The 27183-nt window shown below is 35.1% G+C and overlaps 2 protein-coding genes, 1 non-coding gene and 1 pseudogene across 3 annotated transcripts; all 4 read right to left on the reverse strand.

Annotated features, from left to right (window-relative positions):
• Nucleotides 1–6072: 6072 nt before the first annotated feature.
• On the reverse strand, nt 6073–6447 carry LOC143553106 (sigma factor binding protein 1, chloroplastic-like). Its single transcript, XM_077043166.1, has one exon. The coding sequence runs from the start codon at nt 6445–6447 to the stop codon at nt 6073–6075; it is 375 nt and encodes a 124-aa protein (XP_076899281.1).
• Nucleotides 6448–13288: 6841 nt separating this feature from the next.
• On the reverse strand, nt 13289–16311 carry LOC143553096 (nudix hydrolase 16, mitochondrial-like). Its single transcript, XM_077043156.1, has 4 exons — nt 15926–16311; nt 15704–15830; nt 15467–15550; nt 13289–13608 (listed from the first exon to the last, which is right to left on the reverse strand). The coding sequence occupies exons 1-4, from the start codon at nt 15994–15996 to the stop codon at nt 13303–13305; spliced, it is 588 nt and encodes a 195-aa protein (XP_076899271.1). The 5' UTR covers nt 15997–16311; the 3' UTR covers nt 13289–13302.
• Nucleotides 16312–17731: 1420 nt separating this feature from the next.
• On the reverse strand, nt 17732–20014 carry LOC143553108 (transcription initiation factor IIB-2 pseudogene; annotated as a pseudogene).
• A 5760-nt stretch (nt 20015–25774) lies between these two features.
• Nucleotides 25775–25860, reverse strand: TRNAY-GUA (transfer RNA tyrosine (anticodon GUA)). The gene is given in 2 exon segments: nt 25775–25810; nt 25824–25860. It is a non-coding gene; the product is annotated as a tRNA-Tyr (tRNA).
• Between the last annotated feature and the right edge of the window lie 1323 nt (nt 25861–27183).

The following is a 27183-nucleotide window of genomic DNA, read 5'->3' on the forward strand; positions in this document are numbered from 1 at the left end:
CCCAAGTGTCATTACCCTGCAAAGCACTAAATTCATCGTTCATGGCGCGAAGCCAATATGGATCCGATAACGCTTTAATATAAGACGTGGGTACAGGTGAAATATTAGTGGTAGCGGCAAGATTATATTGGGATTAGGTTTGCTTATACCACTTTTGGCACGTGTGAGCATAGGGTGGTTTGAGGTGGGTTCAATTGGTGGAGTGGTGGTAGGTTGGTCAGCGGTGTGTGGAGGAACAATAGGTTGAGTGGGCGTTGGTGATGGGTTGGTAGGAGGGGATTATGGACTGGATTGCGGGTCGGTGTTGGGTATGGGCCGAGATGGGCTTGGGCTATGCATGGGTGAAGGTGGTTGGGGCGGAGTGGATGGGATTTGGTTAGTAGGTTTGAGTGGATGCATGTGGGTCGCGGTAACCGGGTTGATACACGGTATAGGATCATCTAAAAATGTATAGGAATGAGGTCGGATCGATTCAGGAAAGGGAAAGGATGATTCATTGAAGGTCACATGGCGGGAGATGTGAACGCGACCTGTAGTTGGATCATAGCACCGGTATCCGCGAAAATCCGATGGGTATCCCAAAAAGATGCATCGGGTAGAACGTGGGGAGAGTTTATCGTGTTGTTTAGCAAACAAGTTTGGGTAACATTCACAACCGAATACCCGGAGATGGTCATACGTTGGCTGTCGTTGGTATAGGGCAAATGCGGGTGTTTGAAAGTGAAGACGCTTGGTAGGAAGTATGTTGTGTAAGTAGGCAGCGGTGTGCAATGCTTCTACCCAAAATGTAGAAGGAAGATGGGCATGAATTAACAAGGCCCGGATAATATCGTTTAACCGGGTTGATACACGGTATAGGATCATCTAAAAATGTATAGGAATGAGGTCGGATCGATTCAGGAAAGGGAAAGGATGATTCATTGAAGGTCACTGGCGGGAGATGTGAACGCGACCTGTAGTTGGATCATAGCACCGGTATCCGCGAAAATCCGATGGGTATCCCAAAAAGATGCATCGGGTAGAACGTGGGGAGAGTTTATCGTGTTGTTTAGCAGACAAGTTTGGGTAACATTCACAACCGAATACCCGGAGATGGTCATACGTTGGCTGTCGTTGGTATAGGGCAAAGGCGGGTGTTTGAAAGTGAAGACGCTTTGTAGGAAGTATGTTGTGTAAGTAGGCAGCGGTGTGCAATGCTTCTACCCAAAATGTAGAAGGAAGATGGGCATGAATTAACAAGGCCCGGATAATATCGTTTAAACGTCGAATCATCCGTTCTGCCCGACCATTTTGTTGGGAAGTTTGAGGGCATGAGAAACGAAAAACGAGGCCATTCGAAGGGGCAAAGGTTTTAAAATTGTTGTCTCTAATTCTCCGCCAAGATCACATTGAAAACTTTTAATTAGTGTGTTAAGTTGAGTTTTAATCAGTGCATGAAATTTGGCAAAGACGGGAAAAGTTTCAGATTTGTATTTGAGTGGGTAGACCCATACGTAGTGAGTGTAATTATCAATAAGTACCATATAATATTTATAGCCAGAATTACTTTGAACAGGTGAGGTCCAAAGATTACAATGGATAATATCAAACGGTCTAAAAGTAACGGAATATGAATCATTAAAAGGTAAACTTTTACTATTAGAAAGTTGACAAGGCGGACAAAAGAAAGATGCAACGGTTTTATTACAATTAAAAATAATATAACGACTAAGATAATCTAGAACATTCACTCCTAGGTGACCGAGACGGTTGTGCCAAGGGACGATTGTTGAAGAAGAAAGCAAAGTGAACGCCGGTGGTGTAAACGGATATAGATCGCCGGTACTATTGTGACTGGAAAGGAGGTGTCCATCCTTGAGGTCCTTCAAAGAAAAACAAAAAAGGTCAAATTCGACAGAAACAAGATTATCAATGGTAAATTTACGGACAGAAATTAGGTCTTTAATTATTTCAGGGGAATGGATAATATGGTTAAGTTTGTATGTTTTATTTGGGAGCTCATAAAAACCATTACCGGATCCTTTAATCGGCAATCGTTGTCCATTACCGACATATATAGTGTGTGGGGTAGAGATAAAGGGGTAGTAATTTTACCGGCATTCGAAGTAATGTGTGATGACGCTCCCGTGTCCATGTGCCAGGGGTCCGCATAATTGAGATTCATGGTTTGAAACGCCGTACCAATGTCACTCGGACTAAGACCATTTAACGTAGCGGGTCCAAAGCCAAGTGGGCCTGACGGGTTCTGGTGTGTCATATGGGCTTGATGTTGGACCTGTTGCACTGGAGCAGATGGATAAGGGGCTGGAGGTGGGGCTGCCCACTGTTGATTGTATTGTTGTGGGTATTGCATTAAGTGAGGTTGTTGGTATGTGGTATGCGACCCAAACTGAGATGGATAATTTGAGTTCTGCCATGGACCCCTACTAATATTGCCTCGTCCTCCTCGTCCCCGATTGCGACCACCGCCACGCCATGGCTGACCACCACGACCCCTGCCCCTGTAATTTGGATCGTAATTGTTGCCTTTATAGTTCGATTGATAGGGTGGTTGTTGATTATTCGCCAGTGGTGTATTGTTACTTGTTGCTTGGGTGGTGCTGGGGTTTTGGGAGTGGAGGAGAACGGTCTCGCGAGTTGACTTGGACCTAGCTACTTGTCTTCGAATCTCTAATTCAATCTGCCCTCTTGCATAATCCCATGTAGTAGGAGACCCGTTCACAATTGTTCCGATCGTATCAAGTTCCAGTGGTAAACCGCTTACAAGTTGCAACACGAGACGTGTTTCAGTCATGGGTTGTCCGACGTCAGCGAGTTTTCCGACGAGTTCCTTTAGCTTCTGACAATACTCATCAAAACCGGCAGAGTTCGTGAGCTTCATGTTTGTGAATTCGTGTTCAAGGGCCAGGGCTCGGGCTTGTTTGTTGTTAAGGTAGATATCTTGGATTTTATTCCAAGCGGTAGTCGCCGATATATCGTTGTCAATGATGCGATCCAGTATATCATCGGACACGGTGCTGTAAATCCATTGAAGAATTAACGCGTCGATTTCTGACCACTGCACATATGTGGGATCGGTTTCTTCCGGTGGCGGAGTACCATCGATGTGGTTGAGCACTTTATATGCTTTGGCGTGTAGTTTAAATAACTTGACCCATGACGAATATGTGACCTTTGTACTGTCTAGGGTGCGTATCTTGTTTTGAACGTTAGTGACGGTGTAAGCTGGGTGAAGGGGGTTCGGTTTTGGTGCTAGACAAAGCCTTCTCGTCATTATTTTCTTTTTCGGTAGCCATGAATAATAAAGAAACGGCTTGATTGAAAGTTGGAAAGCTTTGAAGAAAATAATAATAAAGAAAAGATGGATGTGAACAGTTTGAATGAAAATTAAAGAAAGGATCGTTGGTGTGGGGTAATTTTTGGATTTGCAGAACCGAAGCTCTGATACCATAAAAGTGTTCAATGGTATTTGATATTCTTGAATAAATAATAAGGAGATACAAGAGCCATATATATAATGATGAGGATATAGCAATAACCCTTTAAACATGGCAAGAGATAAACATAAATAATATAAAGATATACTAAATATCTTTTATATATCTCTAATGATCTTCTCGATATCTTTCAAATATAAACTCTTCAAATATATATAAACTCTTTAAATATATTCTTCTAATAAAACAAGCCTTACTTATGTTTGTTTTGTACGTTTAAAAACCTAAATCTGTGCCAATATAATCCAATCACTTATATCTTTGTTCATATATTAAATGATAAAGAAAACGTATTTTATAAATAAGTTTACTAAACATATTATTAAAGTGAGTTTGATAGTACAAATTATTTAATACTTCACTAATCTTTTCAATTTATACATTTTACTGTTTTTGACATTTTTATGTAATTACTCATTTATTCTGAAAAATTGTTCTTTCCAATTTAAGCTATTTGAATATATGGTATTTTTTTATTTATTTTTCTGTAATTACTCATTTATTCTGAAAAATTGTTCTTCCCGATTTAAGCTATTTAAATATATAGTTTTTTTTTTATTATTTAAGATTTATTGGCATTGAGAGCACGTGTCAAGTTTCAATTTGATTTGAAAAGACTTTTGTCTCAATTTTATCGCAATGACTTTGGTTAAAAATTTCATAAAATTTCACTGAAACCAGTATCTAGTGAGCAATCGAGATGGCATATATGGGACCGTTGTTTTTATAGCAGCGATATAGAATTTATGTTCATTGAATACTTCTTAAATAAACCCCATTTATTACTAGTACTCGAAATTGGGTTTGCTCCATGAGTTTTTTCCATCGTGTATTTATTGAGATATATTATAATGAATTATTAGATTTAAGATCAATAATAATGATAGAATAATCAATCAAATTACTGTGTAATTGTATTCTCAATCAAAATATAGTCTCTACTTGCTTCAGTTCATTTTAACATAACTAAACCTCAGTCATTGGCGGATCTAAAATGTTTTGTCCGTGGAGGCAAAAAATAAACCATGTTAAAATGAATCAAGTCAAAACGAGTCAGGTAAATAAATTACATAAAAATGTAGCAAAATATCAAACACTTTATGATTACACATAAGTTAGACATAAGGACTTAATACTTTTTGTTTCTCAAAAATAGGGAGGCCAACACCACACTAGAGTCTAGATTATACTTAAATCCCAATATCGATAGTTAAGAAAACTTTTTCTTGGAATCGATTAACACACTCTCTAATCTATACCCATTTCACTTCTAAAATCATGACACCTATACTTCACAAGATTTGAACATACAATCACTTGGTTAAAACACACCATTTTACCGCTAAGATGTGTCGTTATAAACGTTAAAGAGAAACTTACTTAGCACAAGATAATGGCATGTTAAATAGCCGCCACTTGAAAAGAAAAGTGTGGACAATAGATGCCCAACCACACACACCCCAAGCAAATATTAATTACATATAATATAATGTGTTTGCTACATCAATCCTAGCTTTCTCTTAATATCTGTACGGACAGATGGTTGATCATCTTTTGTTTTAGAAAAAGTTCAATGTTACACAAGTATGTATTTTTATTACATGTGTTAGGAAATGAAGATATATATAGTTGATACAAAAACTTAAAAATGCGTGCCATATAAGATATTCCAATAAATATATAGAAATCCTAAGCATACACAAAAAAATCGACCTAGTTTTAGTATATTAAAGTTTTAACATGTAAAACTATAAAAGTAATATTTGCATCAAGTCCCTAGCTATTAGCTCTTATTAAGTTGATAAAAAAAATGTTCATAGTGTCATTCAAAATTTAAACATACAAAAATATTTTGTTCAATTAGAACTTTTTTTTAGGTACATGCATTTTAACAAGTTAAAATTAACTTTAATATAAGGAAAATAGTTTAGTATATATTGTATATATTTGAGTGACTCTTTATATAAAATATGTGAAAGGGACTAAGAATTACAAACATGGTTAGTCTATATTAAGCAGCAATTCAAGAAGTCAATAGTTTAGACATACTTACACATTTATGTATCATTGCTCTATTCATACCATGGATTTTAGAACCTGAAAATCGTTCACATTCACAGTAATAATCAAAATCCACAAGAAAATTAGAAACATGGTAACTCAACAACTAAAAGAGATAGAGATCCAAACATTAAAAGCATGATGAGTGACAAGTCGCCCAGACTAAAGAAAAAAACTTATTCTCACGTTGAAGCTTGTTTACATAAAGAGCATATTCTGATACTTATTCTAATCCCAGAGCTTAGTCACACACACACAATCTTCTTTGTAGCGAGGCTAGTGCAAACATGTACTGGAATAAGCTTGTTGTACACTAGTCATTTCGTTAAAATGATTCAGTTTCAGAGCTAAAGATTGTAGTTCTGACAATAACGATCTAGAATTCCATTGAAACTACATACTTTTAGTGGTATAATTTGTAGCCGACACAAGTTATCCATCTTCAACTCACTTTGATATATATATTTCAAATGATTTATTATACAATAATACATGAATCCAATCATAATTATGATCAAGACCCAAAGTCTGAAGGCAAGAGTGGTGAATAACCATCAAGCAAATCATTTAAGGCCGCTTCATCTTCTTGAGACTCACTATAACAAAGATTGGAATCCATGCTACGTTGCCAATACTTGTCTTGACAACCTATTTGTTCTTGTTCTTGTTGTTGTTGATGGTTAAAGTTGTTATCGATCTTGAGAACACCGGGGAGTTGATGGGATGGTGGGAAAGTAGCGTATTGACCGGTAAATTGTTGCACGACTGCTCGAAATTCAGATGGGGAGGCTTTGATCTTCATAGGGTTAGAGATGTAAACAACTTTAACTGGTGTTTTCTTGTTGGATTTTTGGGAGCCTTTTTCGTGTTTCACGGTTGGTTGCTTCATTTTTGTACTAGATTCGAAAACAAAAGTAGAAAAATTAAGATAGAAATTATTATTGGCAGGTTACATGTGATGGTTGGTAGGTGTATATATGTATGTGAAGGAGGGAGCTTTGGTTCCAAGCATCCAGCCTCTCGTGTGTGTATATATATATTATATATATGCATAATATCTACACAAAATTAATTCCAATTTTGTCATCTCATCTAATATTCCAAAAACTATATAAACAAAATTTTTGTTTATTTATAAAACCCTATGCATGTATACATGTGTAGGAATGTGCAAATAATGCTCAAGGTGTATTTGCTACATATGTATAGGTAACGCTTAAAGTGTAAGGAGAAAAAACATATGAATAAATTAGTTTAATAGTTTTTTATGTACACATAGACATTAATTTGTATGTAAAAGTAAAAGTTTAAAAATATATAAATTAATGATAGAAAAAACTAAATGATTTAGCTTATTTCTTTTGTTCTCATGATAATGATAATTTGGTGTTTTCTATTAAACGTCCTCTCTATATATGTACAGACAACGTGTTTCATGACATAACACCAAATTATTGTGAAAACAGAACCAACAAACTTAAATCGTTTTGTGTATTGAACATGATTCATTTATGAAAATTTTGTAGTTCTTTAAGACAAGTATTAATTTATGTTATGCACATAATACCATTAGACTAATTTATTCATATTATTCTTTAAATCATATAGGTTATGTTTTACATGACTTACAAATATGTTGATTCTATTAAAAAACAAAATTTGCTCATAATCAATCTCAGTTTTAGGAGAGAAGTAAAATAATGCATTTCAACCGTTTTTTACGTTTTAAAAAGTTTAATGGTAGCTATTTTGTTTGGCGTGATCTCATAAAAAAATAGGTTCTACCGAGAACTTTTATATATATGTGTAGACGTGTGTGTATGAGTTAGTTATGAAGGATTAATCTTGAATTATTAGTAAAGTTAAAGGTTTATTTTATTAAGTTATAATTTAGTTATTTGAATTGTAGTAGGTTTAGGAATGGTATGTTTTGGAAAGCAAGTTTAGTGAGTCTATAAATAGGGTCTAGTTTATTAGTTTTATTGATGAGAATTGAGAGATTTGAGAGAGAGTCAAGAGAGAGCCAAGGAGTCTCATCTCCATGTACGTTTGATAAGTTCGTGAAGTTCGTTTGATATATGAAAAGAGTCGAGGGTTGTCACTTCAATATCGCGTGTTCGTTTGATTGATAAGTTCGTATGATTTGATTGTGTGATCCGTCTGGGCCTAACAAGTTACAGGATTGGTCAAATGCTCCTTGTAATGAATGGAGGTTAACTTTTCTATTAAGTTTTTAGGAGTTGACCAAGTGTCTCTATGTTAGATGGGGCACCAATATGGATTGAGTGTATGGTTTCTAAATCACATGACAAAATGGTCACCATCTCTTGTGGGTAGGATGCATAGCTTCATTTCATGGCAACAGTTTGCCACGTAAACGTAATTCATTTGTATCATTTATTTTAATTGAAGAACTAAGAAACAAAAAAGTTTTAAGGTCCTTATTGGTAGGTGTTGCTTGTGATTTTGTTGTTTATGGTTACTTGATGTCGATGATAAAATGAGGTAATAGTGAGGATTGAACGATGTAATGTAAATATATACATATAAAAAGAAATGGAACCCGCACAACCTCACATATATAGTCACACTTTTAATAGTCAAATATTTCTCTCAATTAATGTATATTTGAATTTTAAAGGTTTTAAAAAATGATGCGCTAAAACGATTATGTAAATCATCGACTTATCAATAATGTTTTATGAATTATTATTTTCATTCGTTTTTGTATTTGTTCAGTTATATAAAGAGTAAGCATGCCGGATTAATAAGAAAAAACACTCTTAGATTAAATGCAGGCCACACTTATATATACCTATAACTCCCACCCCCCCCCCTCCTTTCTTCTTTGACTCGGTAACACCACCGTTACTGGCTACACCACCACGGCCACAATGAAGTGTCTTACAAGCTATCTCCACCACCGCATGCACCCAACCCCATTAAGCATACCTCACTTACAAGCAGTGTTAATCTTTTTAGGCAGTAGCAGTTTTGAGGCACATCCAACATGGACATAATACAATAGTAAGATAGGCAATGTGAAAAAGGATTTTATTTCAAATCCACTTACAAAAGGGCTTAAGTATAAAGTTACCCTTTAAATAAAATAATGAGTAAACTGTGGTTTTTGTCCCTGTGATTTATCTAAATATACGGTTTTAGTCTGTAAGTTTTAAATTTGCGATTTTCATCAATGTGGTTTCATTTCACTTGCAATTAAACCCAAATCACTAACCCCGTTAAGTCTAGTTGTTAAATCCAGCAGCGCACCCCTCACTTGAGGGGCCGTTTTGCCATTTTTCTCCCCAAATAAACACCAACCCTAATTCGCAAGCCCCCTCCGTGAGGGGCTGAGGTGTATTTGGAAAAAAAGGACAAAATTTCCTCTCACGTGAGGGGCACACTGATAGATTTAACGATCAGACCTAACGGGGTTAGTGAGGTCGGGTTTAATTGCAAGTGAAATGAAATCACAGGGACGAAAATCGCATATTTGAAACTATTGGACTACAACAGCAGATTTGGACAAACCACAGGGGCGAAAACCACAGTTTACTCTAAAATAATTAATAAGACATCGTTAAGAAGAATGAGACTTAAGCCTTTAAATAAAATATTTTATATTATGGAAACCTAACTGCACTTGTCGGATATCACAACATACGGGAGTTTAACAGTAAAACTTACTTCTATAGACGAACATAGGCAATTTATAGTTGATTTTAGTGTTCATCAAGCTAATTTAGTGACTGTATTAACTTAAGAACAAAGTGAAATCAAAATAAACATCAATACAAGTTAAAGGTGTGGAGTACACCATTGTTTGATAATATTATGATTTATAACATCCTTAATAATTAAGAGGTTTAAACGGGAAACACCCCTAAGAGATCCAAGTGTTAGAGACTCCGGTAGATATCTCGCTTTGAATTTGTATGATTGGTGAAAAGTTACATGCAAAATAACCATCCATAGGAAATGGATGTCAATCAATAAGTCATAACTAATGGTAACTAATCATTAGTATACTATAGTATGTATGATCACCAATTTGGTCCAACAATAACAATTGTGAGCAACATAAGAATTGTAAAGTCAAAAGACTAGCTTTTTTCCCAAAGACGTGGGATTCATGTTATGTTCATGTAACATCAAATTGTAGATAAGTTTTTTGTCGTGTGTCAATTTTATGAGCGGTGCTTGTGGCTACACGCCTACATTAAATGTGATGTTGCTTTCTACAACCAAGAATTTGTTCATATATATCTTATGTAGTTATTATATCTAGTTATATATGTGGAGCAGATTAGCTGGCAAAACTGTCTATGAAATAATAATAATAATATTAGTGTGAAACGACTATAAATTTTTATGCACGTAACACCAACCCAACAGTAAAGTGTCGAGAGGCCCTTAATCCAAATAGCTGAATTTGATTACATTCAATTTTTAGCCATTTTATGATTTCTCGTGCTCAAAGGCATGAACGTACAACTCGACTCTAAAAAAAATAATTATACTCACGGGCACCCAATTTTTAGGGTTATGTCATATTTATCCTCATATCGCAACTCTAGCATTCTATTGGAATTGTGTGAATATATATGTTTGGAAATTTTATACACAAAATGTTTTATCATATTCTTACGTGTTAAAGTTACAAGAATAAAATATATTTTATTTTGTTTGAAAGGGTTCCAAGTTTAAAACCCGTATTGGATACCCAAAAAGGTTGAGCCGCCCTTGTGAAAGAAAACGACGGTGTGCAAGGGGAAGGTGGTAGCCGTCGACAGTGGGGCCAAGGTGGCAATGATGACACCTACGAGAGAGGGAGGTTGATGTTGCTTTGGGTAGGGTTTGATGTCTCATTGCATGAATTGTAAAATTGAAATTATAAGTCTAATTCAATGAAGTTTTATGTATGTGTGTGTATATATATGTGTGTATATATATAAAACTTTTGCTTCACATTCTATTTACTTAAAACTAGAATAAATTAAAATTTTGAAATGTTTTAAAGAAAAATAATACCAATGAAAATTGTATGGTTTTTGGTTGATAAATTTATTAAAGTAACTCGAATATAAAAACTGAACCAAAAATAACTTTTAGGTGCTGTTTGTTTTTGCAGACATAAACTGTCTGCAAGCTGATTTCATCTGTTTTCATGTCTGCAACTGAAGATGTGGTCTGAAGATCTGCAAGCTGAAAATATAAGACTGTTTGTTTTTATAAGCTGATACTGTCTGCATAACTGTCAAACTTATCTCACAAGATAGAAGTCATTTATTCAAGTTACATCTAGTTTTTAGTCTTTGCTTGCCATGCCGATTTGGTTTTGGTGGGTGGTGGAAGGTGGTGGTGGTGGATGGTGGTAGTGGCGGCGGACGGTGGGTAGTGGCGGTGGATGGTGGTGGTGGACAATGGGTGGTGGTGATGGATGGTTTTGGTTGGTGGTGGACGGTGGTGGTGATGGATGGTGGTGGTGGTGGGTGATGGATGGTGGTGGTGGCGGTGATGGATGGTGGTGGTGGTGATGGATGGTGGGTGGTGGACGGTGGTGGTGATGGATGGTGGTGGTGGTGGCGGACGGTGGTGGTGATGGATGGTGGGTGGTGGACGGTGGTGGTGATGGATGGTGGGTGGTGGACGGTGGTGGTGGCGGTGATGGATGGTGGTGGTGGTGGCGGTGATGGATGGTGGTGGTGGTGGGTGATGGATGGTGGTGGTGGCGGTGATGGATCGTGGTGGTGGTGGCGGACGGTGGTGGTGATGGATGGTGGGTGGTGGACGGTGGTGGTGATGGATGGTGGGTGGTGGACGGTGGTGGTGGCGGTGGATGGTGGTGGACGGTGGCGGCGGGGTACGGGGGTGGTGGTGGCGGCGTACGGTGGGTGGTGGTGTTGGCGGACGGTGGTAGGAGCAGTGGATGAGAGGGTGGCTGCAAAGGGAGAAGAGTAGGGTTTTTTTGTGAAGATGTTTTAAGCAAGATTTCCTTGCTTTTCTTTTAAGATGAAAGAAGATAACTTCAGATCTGTTTTAAGAAAAAAAACAAACAGTCTTCAAGGGTAATGTCTGCGCGCCTGCAGACATTAGCTCCCTTGAAGATGTTTGAAGAAAAAACAAACACCCCCTTAATGAATTCCACAAACTAAACAAGTAGCAATATACTTTTTGGACTACTATATATGAACGGCATATTTGTATGACATATGCTTATATATTGAGGATGACATCATGAACCTCCAAACCTCTCTTAAATTTTTTTGCTGTCTAGGAACCACAAATTTAAATTATGTCACATCTTCATTATTGTATTTTATTATTATACAGATTTAAAATGCATCTATGTTCCTAATACGCTAAACAATAAAAATATACATAGAGCATTCGAAATAGGATTTTTTATGGTGTTTTTAAAGGAGAGCGAGAGTGAGTTGTAGATGAGAGATTGAAGTTTTGTTCTTCCATAAAAACACCGAGAAACATATATGTGAGAGTGACTAGAGAACTGATATTTTTGAAAGGTTGTGAGTGAGGCAAGTGAGATAAATGTTTTGATTAGTAGGCAGATGTCATGTGGCATCAATAAGAACAGGCTAAAAATCATCCTTATTATGAACGCTTTTATGTCAATGTATATTGTAAAATAAAAACCTTAATGAACTTTTTAAGTCACTGAAAGTATATTAAATAAATTAAACATGTTTAAATATACATAGAAGGTTGAATAAACTAAACTTAGCTGGTTGGGAATATCATTGGATTTTTGCATAAACCTAAACACAGTGGGTTTGGATTTCGATTTCGATTTCAAGTCTGCTAACAATATTGGCATGCCTAATATGTTGGATTAAGCGACACCAGATAGATGTTTAAGAACGAGTAAAGTGTCATACAATCTGGTTTTCGAAGAAGTTTACACTCATGATGACTTGTCGATTAGGTAAAGGTCGAATTCCTTTTTCGTGATGATGTTGTGGGCGTTACTTGCCCATTGGACATTGAGTATAGTTGTCCTGGTACACGGTCTATCATTCTACATGTCAGTACATGTATCCCCGTAATAAAATGTGTATGTCGATGACGCTAATGATTCAAACATTACGTCAATATCAGAGAGGGGGGGGGGGGGGGGGGTTCACTACTGGAACTCACACCAACCCTTAACCCAACCATTGAAATTTGCCACATCATTTCATCGTTTTCAACCTCTTTCGTCTTGGAAGAGATGGGGCACCCACATCCATCTTTCCCCATCTTCCCACCTCTAGGAACGGGTTCATGAACCCGTGAATACCCATCTTGTGAACCACTGAACCCTTATAGCCGGGCTCTCTTCTGGGAGACGCCCCGGGTTGACTAAGATACCTATATGCTTATAAAATGTCTCCCATTTCTAAAACCAAGCGTAAATGCAACAAGCGAAAGATAAAAGATAAAAAGCATCAGCAGCCTCACTGAGATGCGAAAGTGAAATCGAACGCCAGATTTTATGCCTAAAGTGGATACACGAATAACCTTAACATGCATTATCCTAAGAAAAGATGAAAATAGGGACAAAAGGGAAGTTAAATTTTCAACTGTAAACTAGTCTTAAAACTCAGAAAATTCAACCAAACAGTTAAAATCAGTACAATCTGCAATGTACCTTCTTGACATCTAAAACAAGAAACTTGTAAATAAGAACAAAAAGCTTCAAAATCATTTTTTTCTTTCACCTAGTGCACCTATATAGGACCTAGTTAGAGTTGTTGTCACCATCACAAGCATCCAATTGGTTATTTGTAGCCTTCATGGTTCGAACCATACCATCATCACTCCATTTGTTGAACCCGTTTTCTAGAGCCTCCCGCATCCATGAGTGCCTGCAACACTCAACCGCTTCAGGAACTGTGACCCAAGTTCTGACCCGGCGGCTCTGTTCAGGCCATGAATCCAATTCTTCTTTCACAAATAGTGCAAACATTGCGGCCCGACACCTGCCTTCGGGGCTAAATTCATCTTGTAGTGTTTTGCTTTTGAAATGGTAGTGGCCTAAAAAATGCTGGAAACAAAATAATCCAATAATGGGTTATGTGAAAAAGTTAAAATTTATTCAAAAATATATAAACTTTGTGACTGGTTAACTCCTCAAACTTTGTTTTCGATTTACGGGTTAAGTCCCTGATGGTTAAATATCTTGTTTAAAAGACAAAATCGCGCATCATAAACCCAAGACTTGATCAATCAGGAACATATTTATAGACTAAACTGTATATTCAGAAAAGTTTGTAGAGTTTTCTTTTTCATAAATAACCCTTAAGAATAAAATCTAGAATGGAAATAAAATAAAAGGCATATACATAAAATTGCATCATATATACGTCATGTTATTCATAAATAGTTGCATACCACACACAACAAATCATCTTCAAGCAAATTCAACATCAAACTCATTATTTGCCTACTCAGTTTATAATGTTTGGATAAATGAGTCCTGCTTGCGATGAATTCAAATAGGGCAAATTGCATGATACAGGAAAATTTGCAACTGTTTTTTTTTTCTGATTTTAGCAATCAACTTTAAATTAAAAGCAAACCTACATTTTGTTGCCAATTTTAGCAACCAAGTTAAACTTTTATCACTCATTGCATCAGTGATCGGCCTGTTCAGCCAATAGTAGGTCCTTAACTTTTCCAAAAAATGCTCACTGTGACATCTAATTCGTACTTTTAGTGGGCTTCTAAGGTGACATGCAGCAAATAGTTTTTTGTTTGACACAAACAATACTTTGCATACGTGGAATCTGATGACCCTGGGATGGCATCAACCAGTTCCCCTGCCACATCAGCATTTGTAAGTTGGTTTCTATTTTGTGTCTAATGTAAAGTTTAGTTGCTAAAATCCAGAAAAAAATGTAAGGTTCATTTTAGTTTCGTGCAGCAAGTCATATGAGGTTGCTACCAAATATAACAGCTATGTAAGGGAGAACTATAAGTTACTTATTTATCCGTTCTTTTAATCTAATTTTAAAGAGCTTTTACTCCAATTTCACTCTTTGTTTTTTCACAAAAATGTCAAAACATGGTTCTCTTTAACAAACACCCATCAAATTAACAAACACCCCCATAAGAAGCTAATACCATGGTACCTAGTTATTGATTTCAATTTTGATGTCAGCTAGCATATAATTATATATGTTTATTGACAGGGGATAAAAACATTAGGATTTTTGTACGGTAAGGCCGGGTTGACCCTAACATTCAATTTTTATTTCATTTTACCCAAATCAACCAATGCATAGATATGAATCATAAGACAGGTCTCGCAACGATTCACACATTGTTCATAGCTTACTTTTAGAACTCCTAACATGCTTCATTAGTCATGAGAAAATTTTAATTATATATCAAACATCATGAGATAATAAGAAGAGAAAAAAAACAAAACTATATAAGAGAAAGACTTAATTATATATCAAACATCATGAGATAATAAGAAGAAAAAATACAAAACTACATAAGAGCAAGGCTTATATAACTTCCAAAGAACCACAAGGGAACAAAAGTACAAAACTACTCAGCAAGAAGCTGAGAAACAATCTTCTAACAGTTAGGTGTATAAAACTGTTCTCTAAATATTAAATTTTGATGCGACAATAAGTTGTTTTATTGGTGTGTATGGGATTGCCTCCAAACTGCTTATCTAGTTTTATCCATGAGTAAAATTAGTTGTTTCATATAAGCAGTTTGAAGTTTGAAGTTACTTATTTCAAACGGAAATAACTAAATAACAAGTTTTCATTACCAATCCCAAACACCCTCTACTTAGCATGCAGCCTAGTACACATATGGACAACGCAATGATCACTTTTGTAACAAGATAGCAATAAGGTATAAGCAAATTGAAGTGCTGAACTGACCATCAATTCCCCTCGAACTCCAGCCTCTTCCAACGCTTCACGTGCAGCGGCTTCCTCAACAGTTTCATCATTTTCCCATCCACCCTAAACATTAAAGGTTATGTTTGTGATTCCTTATTATTATTAAAACAACATCTGATCTACTCATTCCATTTTCATACAACAAGTAAACAATTTAATCAAACACTACATAATGTCCATCAATAATAATAATAATAATAATAATAAAGTGTATACCTTTGGGAACAAAAGACCAGGTCCACTAGTAGAGTTGATCATCAACACCTCAACAATCTTCTTCATATTATTATTATTATTATTATTATCTTCTTCAGAGTATTGTCGAAACCTGTAGGGAATGCACCTGCAAATCAATCAATTTAATTATTATTATTATTATAATTATGAACCCTAACCCTAGAAATTGGGGAAATTGATCAATTGAAATAAAAAGTATACCCGGCAATGAGACGGCAGCCGGATTCATAACGCTGATGATGACGACCAGTGCGGGCCACCAATTCAGACATCTCACTATCAACCAATCAATTCATAAATAAAAAACAAAACCTAACCCTTTATCATTATCTATCTGATCGATCGTTTACTTGCTGATGTTATACCCACTTCAATAATCCAACAAACAAAAGCAGCAGCTTCCGTTGTTTTTTCTCAAAACCCACCAAAATATATTCAGATTCGTTTACAATGCTGCCGCCATTGATCCCAGTTTCAATTTCTTGCTATGGAAGAAAAGAAAAGAAAAGAAAGGGTGTTTGGAGATACGATAAAGACACAAAAAGAGGGTAAATGGATCGCAGATTTCAGCCTTCTTGCGTGTGTATGTGTGTGTTTGGATCCAAATTAAATCGGGTCAGGTCGGGTGTTATTTCAGGATTTGATCTTTTTTTATCAAAATAGTTCATGTCCGTATCGACTTAGTCTATTTGGTGCGGGTATTGACATCAAGTTATGGGTACGAATACAAATATTTCGGTATTTTGTACCAATTTGGAATGTGTATAGGTTTTATTGAAATCTTTGATATTTATGCATAAAACCTTGGTCTAACTGATTATTAACTATATAGTTCAATCGTAGCAATTTAGCAAATTTGGTATCTGTGTTAATTCAGTTATTTGTTGATCGTACATGTACCGATACCAACATCACTGGAGATTTGAAAAAAGTAAATAAAAAGTGGTATCAAAGTGAATTCCGTAAATACTTATATCCATAATAAACCCTAATTATTATCATTGTTTTACTTCTTTTTAAGTAGATATTGTAGGGATGATACGTTTATTAGTGTAAATGGTGTGTGAGTTACTAGTTAGGGATTGAATCATTTCATCTAAGCATGAGTTATATATTATAATATGTGTTAAAAACATTAAGGGTGTGTTTGGTACAGAGAATGGAATTGTAGAGAAATGGAATTGTAGAGAAATGGAATTGCAGAGAAAGGGAATTGGTCTGGAGAATAAGAATTGACTGTTCTGTTTGGTAGTACAGAGATTTCAGTAGAGAAATATAGCTGAGAATCATTTCTCTTGTTTGGTACATAGGAAATAAACAGAGAATTATATCAACTTTATCATTAGCACAAGTATTTTTTTCATAACAAATATTTATTAAAAAATAAAAAACATATAAAAAGATACATATAAAAAACATACTTCAACCATACACAACTATCCCATTGAACCATTGGTATACAACTCGACCATCTCAATTTTCTCTTCTATTGTCAACGCAAGAAAAGAACGTCAGCACCACCATACTTTCCGGATGCATGTATCTCCATTAATGCATCAATTAGCTTTGCATCTTCATCATTTGTCCAGGTATGCTTGCTCCGAGTAACTCCTCTCACTATATTTGAATCTGCCATGTCTACGTACAAATGCATAATTATACAATTAAAAATCATAATTCATGTAACTACAAATACAAATAGACTCGGATAGGCTCGCTTACAAAAAAGCATTTTCCGAGCAAACCTCAAGCAAGCCCCGAGCTTTTACGAACAGCTCTAACTAGAGGTGGCAAAATTGGTCGGTTGTGCTGGTTCAGTTACGGGTCAAAAAGAGTAACTTTTGTGAAACTAGCCAAATTGAATTAATCAGAAACACGCTTGTGTCCAAACATTTCAAATGTTTCTATATATGATTAGTGTGTTAAATTTGTTTATAAAAGGTGTATTGTTAGAATAGTCACAACAGATAATTTTCCTTTTTATAGTACTCACAATCATAATTTATTTTATCGTTTAATAAACAACTTTGATTGCACTCTGAAATTAGTAACTTTGATTGCACTCTCAATGTTTCTCTCCTTACATTTCAAACATTTACGTAATACTATTAACGAACGCAACCACGTTCATTTTCATAAACGAACAATCACGAACGTGCCCCATTCGTATTTGTTTATAAAAATGTGATCAGATGTCTGTTACCTTTTAGGGGCTTCTTTTCATCAGAAAGTTGACTGACTATGTAAATAATAGCTGCAACAATAGATATCGGGCTTCTCCTGCAAAAAACAAAGTTGCATATACATTTAAACGAAAGCAGTTGAAATGGGTTATACTTGATTTACACTGAGTTAAATTAACATATATGAGTAAAAAGGAAGCTGGTGAAATGGTTTCAAATTGTCTAAAGTGTATGTAAATGCATAAGTGAAAAAAATTAGATAATGATTCTTGAAAATCTTATGAATGTCTCTCACTTCAACACCTACAACTCATCACTAACAATTTAATAATATACAAAACTGTTGAGAACCCACTCAACAGGAATTTTGCAACTACTTCTAATAGGAACCTCTTATCAAATCAGTATAGACAACTATAATAAAACCAACTTACGATCACTTAGAAATTAGACAATGCATCAAGCTGACAAGGTCTTGTCTATTATAGAAATTAAACACCAAAAAAAATAATTACTTTAAAAAAATATTATGACCATCATTTATAGATTGTTTTGTGAAGTAAAAACTTACTAGCAGTAGTTACTACAGGTCAATGCTAATTGGATGGATCTTCAAACTTTAAAACCACACACTAGATTTAGATTCTTTACTTTTAATCTAACAAAGCACCACATTTACAGCCATAGTTGTACAACACACTCGTGAACTCATTTGTTCTAGGTTATGCCACAACATTTGCAGTGAATCATTCAAAAAATCATAGAAAATAGGACAACTAAGGTAAGAGCATATCACAATACAATTTATGCTTTTCAATCTCCATAATCAAATACTCATACTCTGTTTTTAAGGTCATGTGAAAAGAGTTCAAGTTTTGGGATTGACACATTAGTATGTGCATTCAATCCAATGTGTATTGCAGCATGTTTACCAGCAAATTCAGAATACTACTTTCTAATATTAAGTTATTAACAAATCAGTATAGGAAACTATAACAAAACCAAGCTATGATCATTGATCACTTGGGAAATAGGCAGTGCAGACAAGGTCTATCTACTATAAACACTAAAAAAATAATTACCTTAAAAAATATTGACGGTCATTTGTACATTGTTTTATGATGTAAAACTTACTAGTAGTCATTGATACAGCTCATGTTCTATAAACTACAGTCGTTGATAAATGAATGGGTCTTCAAACTTTAAAACCACTCACCATATATACAGCCATAGTTTTAGAACACACTCGTAAGCTCAATGGTTATAGCACACTACTTGTAACAGGTCACTAACAAAATAAAATTAATAAGGACACCAAATAACGTAATAACATCTCACAATACAATTTATGCTTTCCAATCTCCATAATAAAAAAAACCCCATACTTTGTTTTCAAAGTCATGTGAAGCAAGTTCAAGTTTTGTTAAACCCTAGCAAGATGATACATTAGCATGTGCAATCAATCCAATGCAACTTGCAGTAGCTTTACCAGCAAATTCAGAATCCTACTTTCTACAAATCAACAATATCGTCTACAAACAAAATGAAACCCCAAATCATCATAATCTCCATACATCTACACACAAAAACCCTAATCACAATATTTTCCATTAACATACGAAAACTTTTCACCGATCAGACATACGATCACAATCAGTAAATCACCAATTCACCATATACATCTATTCAACCAAAACCTAGCAACTCCAATAATTAAATCATCAACAATTGTCATACATACAAACACTTCTCACCGATCAGACATAGTGGCGATGGTCTTAAACGCCAGAATCAAAGACCGATCGGGATTAGATCCACGGTTCTGCCACCGGCCCAACGACGACGACAGGAAATCGCTGGTAACGCCGTTAGGTTTGGAAATCACGGTGGAGAGACCACCGTCGTTGAGGAGGATGTTCGTCGGACCTCCGACACGGACGGGATCGTTATCGCCGGACTCGTTGGCGAAGGTACGCCACTCGGAGGTTTCATCGATTGAGTGGGACTCGAGAACGAGTCCGCACTCGGAGCAGACGGTGTCGCCGGCGGAGTGGTCAAAGACGACCTCCGTGTTGCGCTTGCAGTCGTTGCAGTAGGCATCAGACATGGGAGAAATGGGAGAAAGAGTTTGAAAGGAAAAGGAGGAAAATGGGAGAAATGAACGTCGAGAAATCCAATTCTCCGCTTTTTTTAGAGAATCAAAATCAGAGAAATGGAAATGGTTTATTTCCATTTCTCACCTCTTTCTTTCATAAACAAACAAGAGAATTCTTTCCAATTCCATTTCTCACCCCTCAATTCCCTCTACCAAACACCCCCTAACATTACAATACATAAATGAGTAGTGTCTTTTATATTTGTAAAAGTTTAAATTAATTTTATATATGATAATTCTTCTTGTGAACCCTCGGGTGGGCAAAAGTAAAATTGCACTAATTTTAACGTTATTTTACTAATCTCGTGAAAATAACGTTAAAAGTGGCAGAAGGTTAATCAGGCATCATGTGGTGGCGTTGATAGCCGAAAGACAATGGTACATGCACCAATCAGCCGGTGTCCCGATGATTGAGTGCTATGTGTCTTATGTCCAAGGCTTGATGCAAAACTACTATCGAGCCGGGGGTCTCATCGGAAGCAGCCTCTCTATCCCTATGGGGTAGGGGTAAGGCTGTCTACATCTTACCCTCCTCAGACCCTACCATAGCTTGGCTATTGGTGAGATATACTGAGTACGATGATGATGATGATGAAATTTTGAGCACTCTTAGAAATGGACATGTGAAACAAGGCTTATCTAGGTTCGAGTCCGAACGACAGCATGCCATCTTTTACATGATATCCAATAGATCTTGTAATAAAAATAAAATAAATTTTCCAAGTCTATTTAAAACGGTTAACACTTTGTTAATGAGTTTATTTAAGGATAAAAAAGAAATACAATAGAAGGAAAGAGAAAAATCATTGTGTTGTAGAGGGTTTTTTTTTTCAATGAAAGAAAATAAAATAAATGAGAGAAAGTTGTATTCTCGAGTTTTATTAGATGGAGGAAAGGAAAATAAAGAGAAACAAAAGCAAGTTGGAATAAAATGTTTAGAAGAGAAATGAAAAAAAAAATGAAAGATGAAATAGAAAACTAATGAAAATAAAAAAAAAATCTTTCTTTTCTTTTCTCTTAAATGAACTTTGAAACATAGAGTAAATGATGACAAAGGTACTGTCAGTTGGCACATTGATATTTTTATTTATTAGAGTAAAGATACACAATGCAGTAATTATAAGTTCATACTTGTGTGTTTTCTTATTGATTTGTATATATTTTTACAACGATAAGCGATGCATACGCAACATGTATTTTTATAATTTAAGACGGTTGTGGGTGACATGTATTTTTATAGTTTAAGACGACCGTTGGTGAATTTGTTAGAGTTTGGTGGTACACTTGTATGCCCGTGTAGGATGATGAATTCAGTTGTCTTTGTGTTTCTTTACTGAAGAACAGAAGAAATGACCGTGTGTGTTAATATCAATGATGATCGTGTATAAAAAACAAATTGCGTGTGGATGGTCCGATAAATTTAAAAACCAAGAAGATACAAGAACGATTGTAAACCACATATTGACGTCTATGAAGCAGGGGGGACGACTTTGATTATGTAATACCCGTCCTGTCACAGCCCCCGACCCCGGGAGGGAAGCCGTGAACATTGAGTGGTGGTATCGGTGTTTATTAAATTATTTTTGCAGCGGAAAATTTCATCAGAACCGTAGGTAGGAAAAATTATCAGAGTTATAAAAACACCATGATTATTATTATGATAAACCGGGAATTTAATCCCTTTTGATACAAACATAAGTTTAATAGGGTTAAACCCTAATTTACAAAACACGTTTCTTTATTCTGGTGACAAGCCACTTATTTAAGCTGGAAGCCCACAGGCATCATTCCTTTGTCTCTAACAAGTCACCTGAAACATGTTTAAAATATTTGATCAGCAAGAAATACTGGTGAGTACATTCATTTGTAAATGACTCATTTAACGGTTACAGTATTAAGATGTTTTTACATCTGTCTGCTTACAAATTACCGAAAGGTACTTGTCACTCGACCGTATCTATGACTGTGGTCATATTACTTATTGGCTAACACTTGTCCAATAAGTAACGTGTAATAGCCCAGTAGGCAAGCCTTGTATACAAAACTCCACAATACCAGTAGTAACCATCCTGTAAGTCTACAGAGACTTAATCACTGTAATGTATTTTAAATACTTTGTAAATACTTTTGAAAATATTTAGACAATCTATCATGGGTTTTTTAGGTTTTAAAATCACCATGATAGTGTCGGAAAAATAGTTGTCTCACGCAACTGTGAGTTGTATAAAAACTCGAATGTCTCACCTTGCAAGTTTACAATTAAAGAACACCTCCTGGTATTAAGTACCTAGGATAAACACAATGTAATATAACTAGATTAGTATAAAACCAATAATCATAACGATAATCACAAGAGTAGAAACTTTACACGATGGCACAATGTCATACATTAACAGGTAGAGCTTTTGGATTCGTGTATATTAGTTTCTTTCGAACGGATAGGATATCGCTACGACAACTCGGTATTGTACCCTTAATATATATATATTAATATGTGTGTGTGAATTTAGAGAGGGAAAGAAAATTTTTGAGCGAGGAAGAATGTATGATGATCAACCTATTTATAGTTGATTCTGAAGCCCGTCGCGATACGCGATGGCCATAGACAAAGGCGTCGCGTATCGCGAAACATCTTATAGCTTTGCTGAGTTAGCCCTAGGCTTGCTACGTGGCATGCCACATGGCAAGTGACGTGTCTCGTCTGCGTAACCTCCACGTCACGGTACGCGATGGGTAGCTATATCAGCTTATCGCGTATCGCTACGCTGCCATATATTTGGATAAGGTTACACGTCATCGCGCTACGCGATGAGACTAATATAAACCCGTCGCGTATCGCTACGCTGCCATATATTTGGATAAGGCTACACGTCATCGCGCTACGCAATGAGACTAATCTAAATCCGTCGCGTATCGCGATGGAAGGATTTTTAAAAATCTTAATTCCAAACAAAAATACTAAGGCGGCAGTGCAAAGTGCGCCATCAAAGCACCACATTGCGCCCCTCGCCCGTGCCCGTGCGTGTTCGGGTGCTATCAAAGCACCACATTGCGCCCCTCGCCCGTGCCCGTGCGTGTTCGGGTGCTTTGCACTCTTCGCTAGAACCACTGGGTGTGATATGTCTTATAAGAACATTAACATAGGAATTTTCTTTCTTATAAAGCGCTTACTAGTTTTGTAATTTAGCGATGTGGGACAAGAACTTAGAAACCTATTTATACTATGGTGGTACCTTCTCTATTTCTTTCCTCCATCAATGTGGGATGAAATTTTCTCCTTTCATTTCCTTACTTTTTCCTTTTATTTATTTTGTGGTTTGTTATACGTCCAGGGGACGAAAACGGGTTGGAAAGGTTTCCTAAACGAATCTGGTTAAGGGGACAGATCGAAAACCTTATCAGGGATGTTTCCGGCGACACTGTAGCAAATTATGGCGCTGAAGCTGCAATTTCATTTGGGAAACCAGGAAGAAAAATGAAGAAGATAAATGTTGAGTAAAATAGCGGTTGTAACATGGCTTATAAGTTTTAGAGTTAAACATGTTTATTTTTTAAAAAATTAACCCATTTATCTTTCACTTATTTGCATTTAGTCCCTAAGACTTTTAAACTATGAATTAAATAATATATATCTATTTTTGAATCTCTCTATATAATAAACAAGTGGGTTTTCATAAAATTCTCCTTTTGTTTTTTACCAAATTTCTTCAAATTGCCACATGTTTCCTAATTATTATTTTTTATTATTTTAACTCTCTATATAATAAACAAGTTGGGTCTATCAAAATCTCCTTTTATTTTTTATTAAATTTCTTCAAATTTTTAAATAGCATTTCTTAATTATTTTAATTCAATTTCAAAATCAAAGTTGTGATGCCTATAAATTTTTTTATCATCCTAATTCACATGTTCTAACCCTTACAATCACCATATACATATTATACTGGAATTCATCAGTATTCAAGGTAATTATCAAACCTTTGTAATTGGATTCACATAATCAATTGTTTCACCTTCACATATTCAATCGGATTAACAACTTCAATCGGAGTCAATCAATTCACCTACACATATTCAATCGATTCATAGGTTCAATCGATCAATCTTCTTAATGCGATTCATTTAATCCGAATCATGTAATATGATTCACGTAATTGATTTATATGTAATTTGTTGTCTTTCATTTGAAACTCTAATTCTATGATCATTATATAACACAAATTATTTACTTAGAGATACATTACAAAAAAATTAAAGTATGTCATTAGTTATCAATAAGTATTATTTAAATAAAGACATATTATCTTTAAAAATACACATTAAAATGTAAAAAAAAAGCAAGTTAATATAGTACAACATTCAATGTTTAATAAATTAACGAGTAATGTCCTCGAATATGCAATGTTTGAATTACTTTTATTCTTAGTGGATTGTTTTCGAAGAATTTTGGACTTTTATTGTTTATAAGGAGATGATTTGTGATAATAAAAAGAATAACCCCTACCAAATATCTTATCAGTCTGTACATCACAATGCAACTTTATATCACCCTTATTATACAGTTAATTATAAGTAATTTTAAATGACAGAGTTGGGTTCATGTTTAGTTTAAAATGAATTTGGTCAATGTATTTTTTAAGTAAAAATGAGTTTGGCTCAAACGAGCATGATTTGAACAATTACTTACATTTTTTTGCGTCTAATATTATTTTTATATATTAACTGTAAATATATTTTTATGTGAATTCCTTGTCAAATAGAATAAAATGTAAACAAGAAAAAAACAATCACTTTATAAGTAAAATGTTTTTTTTCTTTTTGGATTTTAACTTTTAATATGCCAGCATGTTTATAATTTTTTGTAAAACATTTTCATATTGACACTTTCTTCACTACCAAGAATTTCATATGTAGACATTATTATTTCTTATGTTACAAAAACTATTTACAAATTTAATAATTATCAGTTACCTTAAAGAAATTGGTTTGAAAAGGGTAAAAAGATGACTTTTGTGTGTTGGAAAATAATGAAGTTGGTTTTTCTTGCTCCATATATTTGTATGTAGAAATGGATTTTTTTATTTTATTTATTTATTATTTTTTGGGGTTTGATGTTTGAAGCAGTTGAAACAGGACTTTCGTGACTTAAAAAACTAAGAAATATGTTTAAGATCATGATCAAGTTTAAAAATGGCCATTTTGGATCTGCATTTTCTTTAACCACAAGTGTCAGCCACAACCAGCAACATATTGTAAATGAAATTCGCATCTAAAGTATAATTATAGAATTTTTTATTTGTTATTTTTGTAACATAAAATTTGCGAACTAAAGGTTATACATGTGTAGGGTGAACATATCAAATATTTAATTTCGAGTTAAGATTTTGAGTGCAAGTAAAAATTCTTCAGTTTTTGGTCCAAGGGCAGTTTAGGGATTTGTGAAAGTTTGGTTCGTTTAAGTTAAAAGTTACAGATTTTTGATCTTATAGTAGTAAAAATATTTTTTTGTCTCAGTTTTGCTAATATTTTAAACACTATATTTGTTTTTAGCATTATATTTTTAATTTGTGCATTTTCAAGAATTTAGATTTTTTGACTAACTCGTGTGTCATAAGGGTTCTAACCTAGTATGTTTAATATAAATGTTTGAGAGTTGTGACCAACCCAAAGCCCACAAGAACTCAATTGAGTGATGAAAAAACAAAAAGTGTATCCGACCTGCCGGATTCGAACCAGCGACCTAAGGATGGCTATGATAACACTACAGTCCTCCGCTCTACCAACTGAGCTAAGGTCGGTTTGTGATTTTTATTTCCAACTCCATATTGTAAGCTTTATAATCACGGAATAGAAATATGAAATATAATATATGTGTATAGGGAAATCTTTTTTTCTTTATTACTGGAGAACTAACATAAACCATCTTTGATTAGCTATATGATCAATGACCCTAAAGAAAATTATAATAATAAACATGGTCGGTTTGTGTCTTGACTCTTATATTCACAAAACCATTATATATTTATATTCTAATGGACTGACTAATTGAGGAGAAGACAACAAAAATAAACATGGGCTTATAAGTTGTATCAAAAGTAACTTGGGCTTAGTCTTTAGGTTAACCCAATACCAGTTTTCAAAATAAACTGACTAGAAGTAGAATGTTGATAAAAACGTTTCTATTTGTTATGAATTTTTGTTGTTTATTTCTTATTTTATAAGACTAGCAGAGAGCCCGCGCTTTGCTGCGAGTGTGAAATATGACCATAATACTGTTACTTATAGGAATTTATTGTGTTATAGTATCCATCAAGTTTATCGTATGACTTTAATCGCTTTATTTAAGTCAAGATGTAGCAAATCACGCACATCTCCTTAATGTTTGACCACACGGAATGGTTAAATCAGACTCAAGCAAAGAATGTGGCAATGACAAAGCAATGAATGGAATGAAGGTAGCATTCAGTCCAACATTAAATATACAAGTGTCTCATGAGAGAAAAAGTGGGAGGTGAAAGGTTGTCTATATGTATTATAATGTAAATGGAGACGTTTGAAGTGCCGCTTTATGCTGGAGAGTCATGAAGACGCACGGCAAAATGATGGCATAGGTGTCGCTATGGAGTACAACGGAAACATAATAGTGAGTCGTGTGTTGAAGTTGCCTAACATGTTCACATGTTCGGGATGAAAGCAAGAAAGATGGTCAAGCAACCATCTGACTTATATTTTAATGGGTAAATTTAGTGCTAAGCCCGATCTGTTTTGTCATGACCCAACAGTTTAGACATGAGAAATCCTGTATTTTTATGAAAGAATTACCTCAAATATACATGAGCTTGAAGTATAGTTTGAATAACATGATTATGCTTATTACTATTCACATTTACATCTAAAGTCTATGGATCTAGGTAACCCCGACCACACCATGACCAATGCGACCACCCTAACGGGAAACAGACACATATTGCATTTTGACGTCTACCTCAAATCAAATAGTAATCGTGGCATGCTTTTTGGGCTACATTATTTGCCCCTCTTTTATCAAAGGATATCAAAGTGTGTAGGGTACAAAAACCAAACCATTTTGAACGTTTTCCTCAACAAGCTTTTGAAAAAAA

The sequence above is a fragment of the Bidens hawaiensis genome, unplaced genomic scaffold (assembly GCF_021521415.1).
Source record: "Bidens hawaiensis isolate Kalapana, Puna unplaced genomic scaffold, B.hawaiensis_p1.1 tig00017143_1, whole genome shotgun sequence".
In the NCBI taxonomy this organism is placed as follows: domain Eukaryota; kingdom Viridiplantae; phylum Streptophyta; class Magnoliopsida; order Asterales; family Asteraceae; genus Bidens; species Bidens hawaiensis.

Coding starts and splice junctions, on each gene's coding strand:
- LOC143553096 (XM_077043156.1), bottom strand. CDS start 15,996: ATGTCTGAATTGGTGGCCCGCACTGGTCGTCATCATCAGCGTTATGAA. Junction 15,831..15,925: donor GGCTGCCGTCTCATTGCCGG/GTATACTTTTTA, acceptor ATTGATTTGCAG/GTGCATTCCCTACAGGTTTC. Junction 13,609..15,466: donor GAGTTCGAGGGGAATTGATG/GTCAGTTCAGCA, acceptor TTTTGTTTCCAG/CATTTTTTAGGCCACTACCA.
- LOC143553106 (XM_077043166.1), bottom strand. CDS start 6,447: ATGAAGCAACCAACCGTGAAACACGAAAAAGGCTCCCAAAAATCCAAC.